Below are 13,448 nucleotides of genomic sequence, written 5' to 3'. Positions count from 1 at the left end.
TTGACAACCTTAACGTTGATTCTTCATCTTTGAAGATCAAAATTGCTAAACTTATGGCCGCCTCAACTGAGTATTCTTCCTTGCGTGCTATTTCCTTGAAGAAGTTGAGTCCAGATGTTAGAGCTCACCAGCTTGCAGCAATAGACTTGTCACTAACCCAAGTCTTGTCTTCTCAGCAGGCTGCTTCGGGAGATTATCAAGCCACGGAAACTTCTTTAGCTTCCGTCCAGGTGCGTCTAGATACGTTGATACGAGAGCAAGAACAGCTGGGCATTGAAGCATCACGACTTGAAAGTGTTCTCGGGGAGCAGGGAGCTACACTTTCTCAATGCCAAGAGGAGATTTCACGCCTAAAACAAGAGAAAGGCATGGCTATGGAATTGCCCATCTTGTCTCCCACCGAGGTAGAGACTTTGAAGACTTTGGAAGGCTTGCTTGAAGATCGCCTCCGTAGTTTTAGGGACATAATTTTCAAGTAGTGTCTTAGTTTTTTTTTTTTTTTTTTTTTTTTTTGTAATCAAGCTCTGGGGCCGACTTTTTTTTTTCCCCTTTAAAGAAATGAAGTGTTTGCATTCTTGAATTTGCTCTTTATTCTTCAAAGTGTTTGTGTTTTTGTTGATGATGTGACTGTACTTGAAGTTTTGAAGTTTCAAGTTGCCTACGTACCCTTGGTTGAGGAGGGATCAAGTCATGACGTAGTTCAAATAAGTGATGGTTTTTTTTTTTAATTTTAATGGTGATTTTGATGATGATTTTGGCGTACGCAATTATGCTCTTGCGGGCCAGAAGCGTGGTGCGTTTTCTTTAGGGGTAGTAGCGCTTCAAAAATCTGCCATTGATGGGGCCGATCTTCAAGCCGTATTCTGCCATGATTAAGTAGGTGTCGTGGGTGTAAACCTCTTGTACTACGTATGGTCCATCCCATTTTGATGTGAACTTGCTTTTTGTCTTGTGAGTTGTGATGATAGGCCTACACAATGCCAATACGAGATTTCCAGCTTGGAAAGACCTTGAGCGGACCTTCTTGTTGAATGCCTTGGATAGCCATGCTTGGTAGCATTCCAAGTCTTGTTGAGCTTCAAGCCTTCTTTCATCTAGCGCTTCCAACTCTTGAAGGCGCAACTTTGCATTTTCTTCATCAGTCAAGCCTTATTGTATAGCCATCTTTAGTGAGGAGATTTAACTTTCGAGCGGTAGAACAGCTTCCACGCCATATACGAAAGAATAAGGCGTAGCTTGGGTGGGAATCCTATGTGTAGTCTTATATGCCCAAAGTGCTTCACTTATTCTTTCATGCCAGTCTCTCTTTGTTCGGCCGACTACCTTTTTCAGGAGGTTGCACAGTGTCTTGTTGAATGCTTCCGCGAGGCCGTTGGCCAGAGCATGATACATGGAAGACTTGTGCTGCTTGAACTTGTATTTGTCGCAGAGCTCGTCCACGAGTCGGTTGGAGAACTGTTTTCCATTGTCAGTGATAATGTAGCGAGGCACACCATATCAGTGGATGATATGCTCCTTGATGAAACGAACGACGTTTCCTTTTTGAGTTCCCTTAAGGGTATGGCTTCAGCACACTTGGAGAAGTAATATGTTGCAGCTAGAATGTAAGCTTCTCTTGCAAATGACTTTGGTGTAATTGTCCTACAACGTCCAATCCCCATGCGTCGAACGGCCATGAAGCAACTGTAGGGTGTAATGGTTCAGGCGGTTGATGTATGAAGTTAGGGTGGAATTGGCAGGCTTGGCACCTTTTGGCATGTTCTAGGCAGTCCTTCACCATGCTCGGCCAGTAGTAACCCATTCTTTTGAGCTGGAAATGTAACTTTGGTCCAGACTGATGAGCCCCACACACACCTGAATGTGCTTCTTCCATAGCTTGATTGGCTTCTTCCTCACCTAGGTATCTCAGGAGTATTCCTTCAAAAGAGCATCGGTAGAGTGTTCCTTTGTAGTAAAGGAAGCGGGGTGCTCGTTGACGTATTTCAGAACGGTGTCTAAGATCATCTAGAAGCTTTCTGTGTTTTAAGTAGTCGATCAGCGGCTGTCTCCACTCTTCAGTGTCGACTGGAAGTACTGAGATGACATTGTATCATCCAGTAACATTTCAGTAACGAGCGGGATCACCCATCTTTGGCAAACTAGCACGTCTACAGCTTCATCTTTTCCTAGTGTCTTACTCGAGGCTAGATTGGCAAGAGCGTCTGCCATTTGATTTTCCTTTCTTGGCACATGTTCTTGTGTCACGACCTCGAACTTTTGTAGCAGTTAAGTTGCCAGCCGGAAGTATGGGACGAGATCATCTTTCCTTACCTCATATTCAGTTAAGAGTTGATTGATTATGAGCTTGGAGTCGCCATATACCTCAAGAGCTGTGATTTCCATGTTGATCACCATTTGGAGCCCGATGATCAATGATTGGTACTCAGTAACATTGTTGGAGCATAGCTCACTCAGTTGGAAGAAGTAAGGTAGTATTCGTCTTTGTGGCGATATGAATACTACTCCTGCCCCCGCGCCGTCTGCTGGTGCAGATCTGTTGAAGAACATTGTCCATGTCGGGAAGATGTCGATGTAGAACACCTCCTCATCAGGCAAGTCGTCTGAGATTTTCCAATCAGCCGGGATTGGGTGATCGGCAAGGAAGTCTGCTAGCGCTAGTCCCTTGACGGCTTTAGCTGGGACGTAGATGATCTTGTATTGATTAAGAAGCAAAGCCCATTTAGCGAGTCGCCTTGTCAAAATTGGCTTGGACATGACGTATTTGACAGGGTCAGCTTTAGCAACTAGGTGGATGGTGTAAGCATGCATGTAATGTCTAAGCTTCTGAATGGCAAACACCAAAGCGAGGCACATCTTTTCTATAGGGGAATAGTTCAACTCAGAGCCAGTGAGAGTTCAACTGAGGTAGTAAAGTGCCCTTTCTTTCTGGGATTCATTCTCTTGTGGTAAGAATGCTCCGATTGAACTTTCCTAAGCAGCAATATACAATATGAGTGGTTTCCCAAGCACAGGTGCCCCCAGGACAGGTGGACTTGACAAATATTTCTTTATGCTTTCAAAAGCATTATGGCATGCTTTGTCTCATACGAATGGGACATCTTTCTTCATAAGGTGACTAAACGGTTGACAGTGCCTTGCGAGGTTGGAGATGAAGCGTCTAATGAAGGCTAGCCGTCCTTGTAGACTTTTCAGCTCGTGCAGGTTCCTTGGCTTAGGCATGCTTTGAATGGCCTTGATCTTTGATTGGTCCACTTCAATACCACGGTGCTTGACGATGAAGCCAAGGAATTTTCCAGAGGTGACGCCAAACGCACACTTTAACGAGTTCATCTTGAGGTTGTATTTTCATAGCCTTTCGAACACTATTCGCAGATCCTTCAAGTGGTCTGATCTTTTCTTTGTCTTGACCACCACATCATTTACGTAACATTCTACGTTTTTGTGTAGCATGTCATTGAAGATTTTCTGCATTGCACATTGATACGTAGCTCCAGCGTTTTTTAGACCAAAGGGCATCACCTTGTAGCAGTAGATACCTTTTGGAGTACGAAAGGCTGTTAGTTCCTCGTCTTCGATGGCCATGTGAATTTGATTGTACCCGGAAGAGCCATCCATGAATGATAATGCCTCATGGCCAGTGGTTGCGTCCACCATGATTTCAATGATTGGCAAGGGGAAGTCGTCCTTTAGGCAAGCATCGTTGAGGTCTCGGAAGTCTACGCAAACACGTATTTGTCCTAATTTCTTAAGGACAATGACGATGTTGGAGATCCACTTGGGGTATTGCACTTCTCGAATAAAGCCTGCTTGAATTAGCTTGTCAATCTCGACCTCAATTTGTGGGATAAGCTCGGATCGATAGCGTCTTTGAGTTTGCTTTATCAGTTGCGTTCCAGGCTTGACTGCAAGATGATGAACAACGATGATAGGGTCCAGGCCGGGCATTTCTTTGTAGGTCCAAGAAAAGACGTCTTTGTACTCTAATAACAACTGATAATACTCCTCTATCTCATCCGTAATTAATAATGCACTTACGAAGATAGGCTTTGGTTTCTCGCTTGTGCCTAAGTTAAGTTCCTTAAGATCATCAACCGTGGCTTGCCCCCCATCTTCGAGCTGTGGTGGTGCAGCAGTGACATCTTCCTCGGGGATTTTGTCTTCTTTGCCTTCTTGAATCGTGATGTGGAAGACATCTTGGATCTCCTCTTCAATGCTGTCTTCTCGAGCTTGTTGGCAGAAAGATTGTCCGGTGTGGATGATAGTAAGCCTTCTTACTTTCAATGGTCCATTTGTGTCAACCTCTAAGATTGCTTGACGCTTCATCCTTGAAGGAATCAAGCTTCGAATGTCGCATTTTTCTGCTAACTCGTCGAGCTTTTCTTCCTTTGGTGTTGTCTTCTTCTTTCTTGAAGGCTTCTTATTATCTTCAAATCTTTCCAAAGCTGACCGTCGCGGAGGAGAGCTAATTGTGTTGCTTTGTTTCTTAGGTTTTGATAACCTTCTGAAAACAGAGCTTTGGGATGTTGACACATTAAGCCTCTTGAAGATGGAAGTTTGGTCTTGACCGCCAATGCGATTAAGCACTGAAATTATAGGTCTTGAACTGCTCATCCTATTGAAGACTAACGTCCGAGGGGTGGGTTTGGGCTCTTCTCAGTCTTGTTCAATGCTCACAGTGACGTATTGAGCGCTAGTGTTTTTCGCTTTGTTTGAAATCATCATGGGTGCATTTGGTGTAAAGCCAAGTCCAGCTTTGTTGTTGTCAACCCCGTAACCATGCTCCTTCAACTTTTTTTGAGTCTTGGTGAGGTTATGTTCTTTGTCGCTGACGGTGTTTGAAACCTTTTTTCCATGATTGGAAGAGGAACCGAAGTCATACCCAGCCTTCGACCTGAGTTTGTACGCGTTTGGATCAAAACCTTCCTCGGTTCTCTTGGTTGGAAGAAAGCTTGATTCCACCCTTTTTGGTAAAGCTTTTATGAAGCCTTGTGGTAGTCTTGCAACCTTAGCATCGCCTAGCTGTGTCAGAGGCAAAACTGCATTCGTTTTGAGCAACTTCACATTATCCTTGTTCCACTGTGTATCGACTTTTCTTGCTCCAGTTTCGAATGGAGATTGACCATTCTTTCTTCTTGACATCGGGATGTACCGGAATATGGGTGTGTTCGGTCCTTTTGAAGGCATCATACTCCCTTTGGTTGTTGCAGGTTTAGCAATCTCGTCATCGTCTTTGCTTGAAGATGGCACGACTTGCTCTTTTTGCTTTTTAGGCATGGCTTGCCAATCCTGCTTTTTAGGTGCTGCTTTGCCCGTGGATCTGATCTCTTTTAGAAGAGCTTCGGGCACCATGTCTTCTTCCATGTAGGACTTGGCGTCTGCAAAGTGTGATTCGGCTTCGGTGAATGGCTTGGTGTCGCCTTAGATCACCTTCACTCCTTTTCGGTAAAATTTTAAGCATTGGTGAAGGGTGGACGGTATTACCCATTTGCGTGGATCCAAGGTCTTCCTAAGAGCAAGCTATAGGAAGTTCTTGCATCAATCATGTGGAATATCGTGCTTGATTTGAGCTCACCAATGGTTATCTCCACTCGGATCATACCCATCGCCCTTTGTCCTCCCTGGTTAAAACCCTGGATTAGCAGACGGCTTAGGGATAATTCATCTACCTTGATGCCGATTGTGGTCATTGTTGATTTTGGCATGATATTTATGGCCGACCCACCATCTACAAGCATGCGGTTGACTTTGTGTTCCCTTACGTACCCTGAGACGAAGAGAGGACGGTTGTGAGGCTTTGATCCCAACAGTAAGTCTTCGTCAGTGAAGTTAATTGCATCATGGGTGGCACATTCATATGGCTGAAGCTTTGATTCTTCGTCGTTGCCTTCTTGCACTTCGTGGTCACCAAGACTTGCCAAGATTGCTTCTAGTGCTCTTTGCATCTTTTTTGGCAATTATAGCGCTTCCTCGATGCTAAAGTGTGTTAGTAGACCTTCTTTAGGTGTGAGGGTCTTTTTTACCTTAGTGGCGATAGCTTTGCCTTTTGAGGGCTCTTCTATTTCTACTTCAACCATGTGACAGGCAACGGTAGTGCACTGTTGGAAAAAGTCCTTCGGGAAATACTCGTGCAAGGAAACGGGAATGCGTGGCTCCTGCTCCATATGTTCCCCAGCATATGTTGTCTTATCAACTTTTATGTTTCTTTTAGACTTCTCATTGCTGCAGCGATGGTGATTTCCTCTTTGTTCCGCCTTTGGCTGGATGACTTGTGGTTTTGGCTTCCTTGTCTTTTTATAGGTTACCAATGTCCATCCTTCTTCATCATCGGTATGTGCATCTTAGTCACTCCCTCTCGGTGATGGTTGCGCAGGCGGTGCCGTGCAACTTGAGCGTTCACTGGAATGGTCAAGTGTCGCTTGGAAAGACATGGGATCGAACGATCCAAACACAATTGTAGTGGTATGCGTTGTGGCTGTGTCTTCAAGGTCGAGCTCAATTTGCCCTAGTTGTGCTAGCTTCATGATGAGTTCTTTAAGAACGAAGCACTTGCCAACAGGATGGCTCACTATACGATGGTATTTGCAGTACCTAGGATCGTTTATGCGATTCATCTCTTCAGGACGCTTGCATTCGGGTAGCTCAATCACCTTTTTTTCCAACAAGTCGTCTAACATTGCAGCCATATCAGAGTCAGGAAAAGGGTACGTTTTCTGTTCCAACTCCCTCAAGGTGCTCTTGTATCTGCCTTGGGTGTGAGAAGGCTCACCTTTCTTTATCTCATTCGCTTTCTTCTTAGAGGAGATCTTGATGGGCACTGAGGAGGTCTTGATGAGGGTAGTGTTGACGGTGAAAGTTTCCTTAGCGGGCTTCTTCCCAGTCTTGTCTACCTTTCGGGCGAATACTTTATCCTTCTTGAAGTTAGTAATCGGCTCCTTCTTCCCGTGATTAGCGATACTCAGCTCCATGTTGTGGGAACGAGTTGCCAGCTCTTCAAATGTTCTCGGTTTTATGCCTTGGAGGATGTAATGTAACCCCCAGTACATGCCTTGAACGTACATCTCAATGGCAGAGGTTTTAGAAAGCCAATCTTTGCAATCCAGACTTAAGGAGTGCCATCTATTGATGTAGTCGATGACAGGTTCATCCTTCCACTGTTTCGTACTAGTCAGCTCTAGCATGCTTACAGTGCAGCGAGTGTTATAGAAGCGGTTGAGGAATTCCCTTTCTAGCTGATCCCAACTGTTAATAGACTCGGGTTCGAGGTCGGTGTACCAGTCAAAAGCATTACTTTTCAGCGAACGCACGAACTGTTTGAGGAGCTAGTCTCCCTCTGTCCCAGCATTGTTGCAAGTTTCAATGAAATGGGCGACATGTTGCTTTGGGTTGCCTTTTCCATTGAACTGCATGAATTTTGGGGGCTGATAACCCCTTGGCATCTTCAAAGCATCAATCTTCTTGGAGTAAGGCTATGAGTACAGTACGGAGTCATGTGAGCTTCCTTTGTATTGTGTCTTGATGGTGCTTGCAATCATCTCCTGTAGCTGCTGGATAGAGAGAGATCCCATGAACGCTACTGCTTGGTCTAACTTCAGCTTCTCTTCGACTTTCTCTGATGGAGTCTCATCTTCTTCGTCGACTTTTTTCTTTAATAGACCAACATTTGGGTCGACTCTCACGTCGGGCTGCGCATCTAGTTGGTTGACGAGTGCGGCAATCTGCAAGTCCTTCTCTTCCACAGTCCGTGTGAGATTTGCGATTGCTTCATTCATCTGAGCTAGCTGCTCCTTGATTGAAGTTGCTCCAATGGTCATGACTTGCATGGTTGTACTGCCGCTCGAGTCAACATTGGAGAGTAGGGACTCTGAATATTTCCTCGGGCTCTCCCTTCTTGGCGCCCTTAGCTAGGCTAGGGTGATCACAGGCTCTTGCCTCAGGTGCTCCTGTTCCTTTGACAGAGTTAATGCAAGGGCGGAAGTTGCAGCAAAAAGAGGTCTTGCCTCGCTTCGGGCTTTTCGATGATTTGAGGATAGTGATGAAAGGTAGAGATATCCCACCGGGCGTGCCAAATTTATGAACACAAATTTTCCTGAAACAAGAATACGTGTACAAAATATATTTTTGTATTAATGATTTTGAATCTCTTTGTAGTTTGATCCTCTGATTCTATCTTCGTAAGGTGTAGGTTTGTGGATGTGCTTTTGATCCAAAAGGTCATCAGGGCTTGATTTAGGGATGAACAGTTGATGAATGGATCTTCAAGGGCCGTTGGGCTTGATCTTGAAGAATGGTTGTATGGGTTTGTTGATTTATGTTAATCTAAAGGGCCGTTGGGGCTTGATCTTAGGATGAACAGATGATGAACGATGAACACTTTCTTCAAGGGCCGTCAGGGCTTGATCTCGAAGGTTGAGGGAAGTTTCTTCAAGGGCCGTCGGGGCTTGCTCTTGAAGGGGGATTTGACGAAGAACGAATAGGGTTTTACTGATCCTTTGGGATTTGCTTGAGAGCCTTAGAGTTTCAAAGCTTCAAGGTTTTCAGTGTGTATGTAAATTCCTCCCCTTTTCTCTTGATGAAGGAGCCTATTTATAGGCTTTGAGAGTGAATCACCACCATCCTTTTTTTTTTCCGGTGAAGTGAGTGGATGTTGTAGGTGAAATAAGTGGAGTTGGTAGGTGAAGTAAATGTGTAATGTAGGTGAAATGAATGGAGTTTGTAGATGAAATGAATGTGTGATGTAGGTGAAATGAATAAATGTTGTAATTTAAATGCATTGGTTAACATTTATTTCACTGAAATTTCGGTGTCTACATAAGGTATCCCAAAATCCAAACAGAGAATTTCACAATCCCGGAATTAAACAGAAACATTTCAAATTCTTGCTTGATTTTCCAAGGCCGGAGTAAGGTTGATCCAAATACTACTACCTTAGAAGTCCGGTCATGGACTTACCAACTCCGAGCGGAGCTGTATCAGACGGAGTAGGATGCCACCATCATTTTGCTCCAGGGCACTAGGCGGAGTCTAATCAACTCTGTTGGATGACCATGCTTGTTCCGCAAGACACGCAATTTGATCCGGATAAGGACTTAATCAAATCCTATAAGTCTTGGAGTCCCTACAATCTAGGGATATGTGTGTGACACAAGTAATCACACTCCTAAGATGATGCAATATCTACATACTAGATATCCTCTTAGATTTGCCCGACTTAGAATGAGAATTCTATCCTAAAAAGGTCTCTCTCCTATGATATAAATACACTCATCTAGGGTTCATCTAGTGTAATGCAATCTATACACTTGAATTCTCTTGTCCACGGCTTAAGTCTAAAATCATTCACTAACTTGACCGTCCAAGAACCTTTGGTTGGCACACCCTCCCTTGACCTAGGGTTTGCTTACGGTTGTTTATTGTTTTTCAGGTTGTTCCAAACTACACAGATTTGTGCTTAATCGCCGCTCACGGAGGTGCACATATTTGGTTCCAATAGAACTGAGCCTTCCATTCAAGGATGAGATAATCAACAAGTGTTGTGCCTCCAAGAAAATTTCAAACTTCTTGCTCCATGCGGCATAGTCCATTCAATCAAAGAACGAAGGTGAGTTACAAAAGCCAACAACATGATCACGACCCATGGTGAGATTCCACCCAATACCAGTAACTCCCAAAGATCACTCTATATATATTTAGAGCAAAGCTCTGGTACCAATTGAAATTGGTACCAGGCAGAATATCCTACGATTATGAGCTAAAATATGCTAGATTAACTAGCCAAACTATCCAGTCAACTAAGTACAGATTCGTTAGATATAAAAACACAAATCCAAGGAATAAACTTAGTATACAAGAAGTTAACCTAGTCAACAGCAACATAATTCTTAAATCATAATCAAACAATATAACCTTGAGCACAAACACATATCAAATAATGGACCATATAATACGTGTAACATATGATAATAAACTAGACATGTGAATAAGTTTAACCAAGAAAGAACACAAGAAAGTTTTGACTAGAAAAACTCCTGACTGAGTTAAAACACCTTGGAGTAGAGAAGTCTTCAGTCTTAATAAGAGGGCAGCCACATCCCTTAAGCTCACCTCCTTGTGTTACCGATACCAAACACGATCTATGTAAAATGATATGATGATGAAGCTGGTCTGTAATATGGATTCAAAAATGGCAAGTCAGTTTCTCCAGTCAAACAATTGAAGGAACAAAAACTGATGTGAACCCAACTAGGTCTATATGAAGGCTTGGAACTTATATCTGGACCATGAAACAATGCAAACCTGTTTCTCAATGATTGGGGGAGTTAATACAAATTTTCTTTGTGAAAAACAGTTTGGTAGCTAGGGTTTCCTAAATGAGGAAGAGGTCAAGCTTAAGGCTTAAATGTACTATCTCTCTCTCTCTCTCTCTCTCTCTCTCTCTCTCTTTCTCTCTCTCTCTCTCTCTTTCTCTCTCTCTTTCTCTCTCTCTTTCTGCAAACACTAAAACCAGACCAACCAAGAAGTAAATGAAACCTAGGAACCTTTTATCACAAAAAGGCTTGTTTGTTTTCAACCAACAAGGATGAAATGACACTTGCCAAAAGGAGAAGCAATATGAGCTAATCAAGGGTGAAAAGTTTACTATCGTATAAAAAGTGTCAGTCAGCCCACGTGGGTTGTCTTAAATTCCATGCCCAGTTCGCGAGATAACAACGAGTAATGAAATATGAATATAAATGTGAAATGCATATACATGAACAGATCTTTGAAGAGATGAGCCAATTGTTTGAACATTGATTTCCAATAGCAACATGCGTCAATGACAATATATCCTAAAAACTAACTAGAGCATGTGTGGTACATATATACAATATTGACAAGGAAAGCCACAACGCTTAAGTCTAGACTTCACAGAAACTCTTGGGTTTCGACTATTTCGAAGTGGTTCCGAGTGTGTAAGGCTCAAATCCGAAGCTTGGGATGATGGGGACTCTAATCCCAACATCAATCTTGTCTAACTTTACGAGATTAGGCCGTAATCTCGTTAGAAAGTTTTTGCAACTCGTCAAAAAACTGGTTAGTTTTCCGATTAACTCGACAAGACTTGTGGCGGTTTACTGGTAAAATATTGCCAAAGGGGCGAGATGTGGTGGTGGTGATGGTCTTAGTTTTCTTTGTGCAATGTGTAGAAAAAGTGAGAGATGGAGCGGGAGAGACTCTGGAGAGAGGGTGCAAGAGAGTGGGCTGGGTAAGTATGAGCAAGTGTATGTTTGGGTCAACGCCAAACAATAAGTTAATTAGATACTAGGCCTAATTAGGAAATAGTAAAAAAAACAAATGGGCTAACTTGCCTATTTGTTTTACGAGTCCAACTAGCAAACCAACAATACCATAGTTTGTTTGCAATATTGACAACTCATTGCTATCTTGAAAAACAAGTTGTGGATTCCCAAGATGCAAAGTTACCATTTTGCCCCTTGCCTTGAAAAGTGCGCAAATCATTCACTACACGTCCTCTTTATGTCCCGTTTGTATTCACATGTTCATGGTGACGAATACTACTTAACTAAGAATGAGAAAAAAGACGAATTATTAGAAGAGTTTAGAGATCCAAATAGTATTCCCATTTAACTCGTCAAAGGCATTTTCATAATTTCTCAGTGTGGGGGGAATAGACTACAAAAAAATTTGGGATAGGATGTAACACAAAAATGCCTTTAAATGAAAAGTTCTTCAATGGAAGAATGTAACATATTAATTTTTTCCCGAAATGTAATTAACTTTTTACATCTTTAATTAGAAGGGTGTTGGGCCTTGTGAGTTATAAAGAAAAAAATAAACGAGATCTTAAATTTACATATTATCCATTTGAATAGTCCATATTCATATTTCTTGGAAATGCAAAATGAGATGTTAGTGTAATTTTTACATTTCATATTTGCATCTCTCTACCAAATAAACCAATGTTCTAAAAATCGCATGGCGGTAGTTGGTTTTGTAAGGTTTAAATCAGTATTAGGCTTTATTTCTCATAAATAAAAGAATAGTGAGCCTGTTTTTATCTTGCATTAAAAATGCTCTCATAATTAAATCAGCACGAGCACCTCAAAAAAATTCAATCAGCCGGAGGAAACTCAAATAACTGGCAACCTAGCTCAAATTAATTAGGGCAATTGCAGCCATGCAATGGCAAATATAGTAGTATTATTTATAGGTGATAATAAACTGAACCCGCTTCTCTCTCTCTCTCTCTCTCTCTCTCTCTCTCTCTCTCGGTGTACGGGCGGGTCTGTTTTGGCAAAAACTATGTTTTACGTAAACAAATTAAGGCATACTCCATGCATGCATGGCCTCAATGCAACAACATTTGCAACGGGGCCATCTCTCAAGGACGGACCCCTTGTTTCTTCACATTGCTAATTACCGCAATGAAAAACAAACAAATCTCAACGATGACCAAATATTTTTACTTAAGATTTCAAATATTTGATGTTTTTGCGTAGCAAGCTAAGCTATAGCTAGTTTTGGTTATATCAATATGCCAGGTGCCGGAGGTTCATTCATCTGCCTCATCTCTTGCGTTTTATTCATCTCTATCGTGGCCGGAGGCGGCTGCCTGTTGATGTACATGATCCTACCTGAACCTCAAACCACTTGGCTTCCCATTACCGGAGTCGCGTTGGTTTGCCTTCCATGGTTGTTTTGGTTCCTCACATTCCTATATCGACTAATCTCTCGGGGCTCCGGATTTAGAGGTGGCATTGGCAATGCTGCGGCTTCGGCTGGTGGTGCAAAGGTTACTAACACAGCTGCATCGGCATCGAATTTACATGCCAGTACCGATCTTGCTGCACCTTCTGCTCAATCGCCAGGGGGTGACACTGGTGCTATGGTAGCAAGAGAGGTAGAATTAGGAAGTTTAAAGGATGGAAAGCGAAGGATCTCGTCGTTAAGTCGCAATTCATCAAACATTAATGTATCTCGTCATTCTCATGAGAGTGAAATGCCTTTGGCCTTATCAATGGCATCCTGATATATCTAACCTATGCAATACATGCGCAAATTAATAGCTTCTCAATTATTAACTACGTACTCCATGCATCTCTATACATGCTTGTCCCTTTCTGCATGTCATATGGGACATGCCTGCGTCACCGAGTCGCCCAACTCGGTTGGAACAGAACAGACCCAATTGAGAATCCGCCATCGTAATTGTGAAATCGGCTTGAAATTTCTTTCGGTGATTCAAAACGGTGGGGATTTGAGTTTTGAGTTGTGACCCGAAAATGACAACTCGAAATTTCAACGTCTTCATCGTTATCGAGTACTTCTTGCTCGACCACGTATATTCATCGAGTTTCTGCAAATTAAATACTTTAAAAAATTAGCATGACGAAATATTGGCCGGCCAATGCAAAGAAAAATGTAATAAACTTTGCTCGACGAAACCCTTC

At 42.6% G+C, this 13,448-nt stretch overlaps 1 protein-coding gene across 1 annotated transcript; it reads left to right on the top strand.

Annotated features, from left to right (window-relative positions):
* Positions 1-12,377: 12,377 nt before the first annotated feature.
* On the top strand, positions 12,378-13,031 carry LOC103966765. Its single transcript, XM_009379970.3, has one exon. It carries the CDS (start codon positions 12,533-12,535, stop codon positions 13,025-13,027), a length of 495 nt encoding a protein of 164 aa, XP_009378245.2. The 5' UTR covers positions 12,378-12,532; the 3' UTR covers positions 13,028-13,031.
* The last annotated feature ends 417 nt before the right edge of the window (positions 13,032-13,448 follow it).

This window comes from the organism of the source record quoted next, unplaced genomic scaffold (assembly GCF_019419815.1).
Source record: "Pyrus x bretschneideri cultivar Hongxiangsu unplaced genomic scaffold, Pyrus_bretschneideri_v1 Contig80, whole genome shotgun sequence".
In the NCBI taxonomy this organism is placed as follows: Eukaryota; Viridiplantae; Streptophyta; class Magnoliopsida; order Rosales; family Rosaceae; genus Pyrus; species Pyrus x bretschneideri.
The sequence above is the reverse complement of the archived record's forward strand: the minus strand, read 5'-3'. Positions and strand labels throughout refer to the sequence as shown.

What these genes read in the sequence shown, in the direction of transcription:
- LOC103966765 (XM_009379970.3), top strand. Translation starts at nt 12,533, where the DNA reads ATGCCAGGTGCCGGAGGTTCATTCATCTGCCTCATCTCTTGCGTTTTA.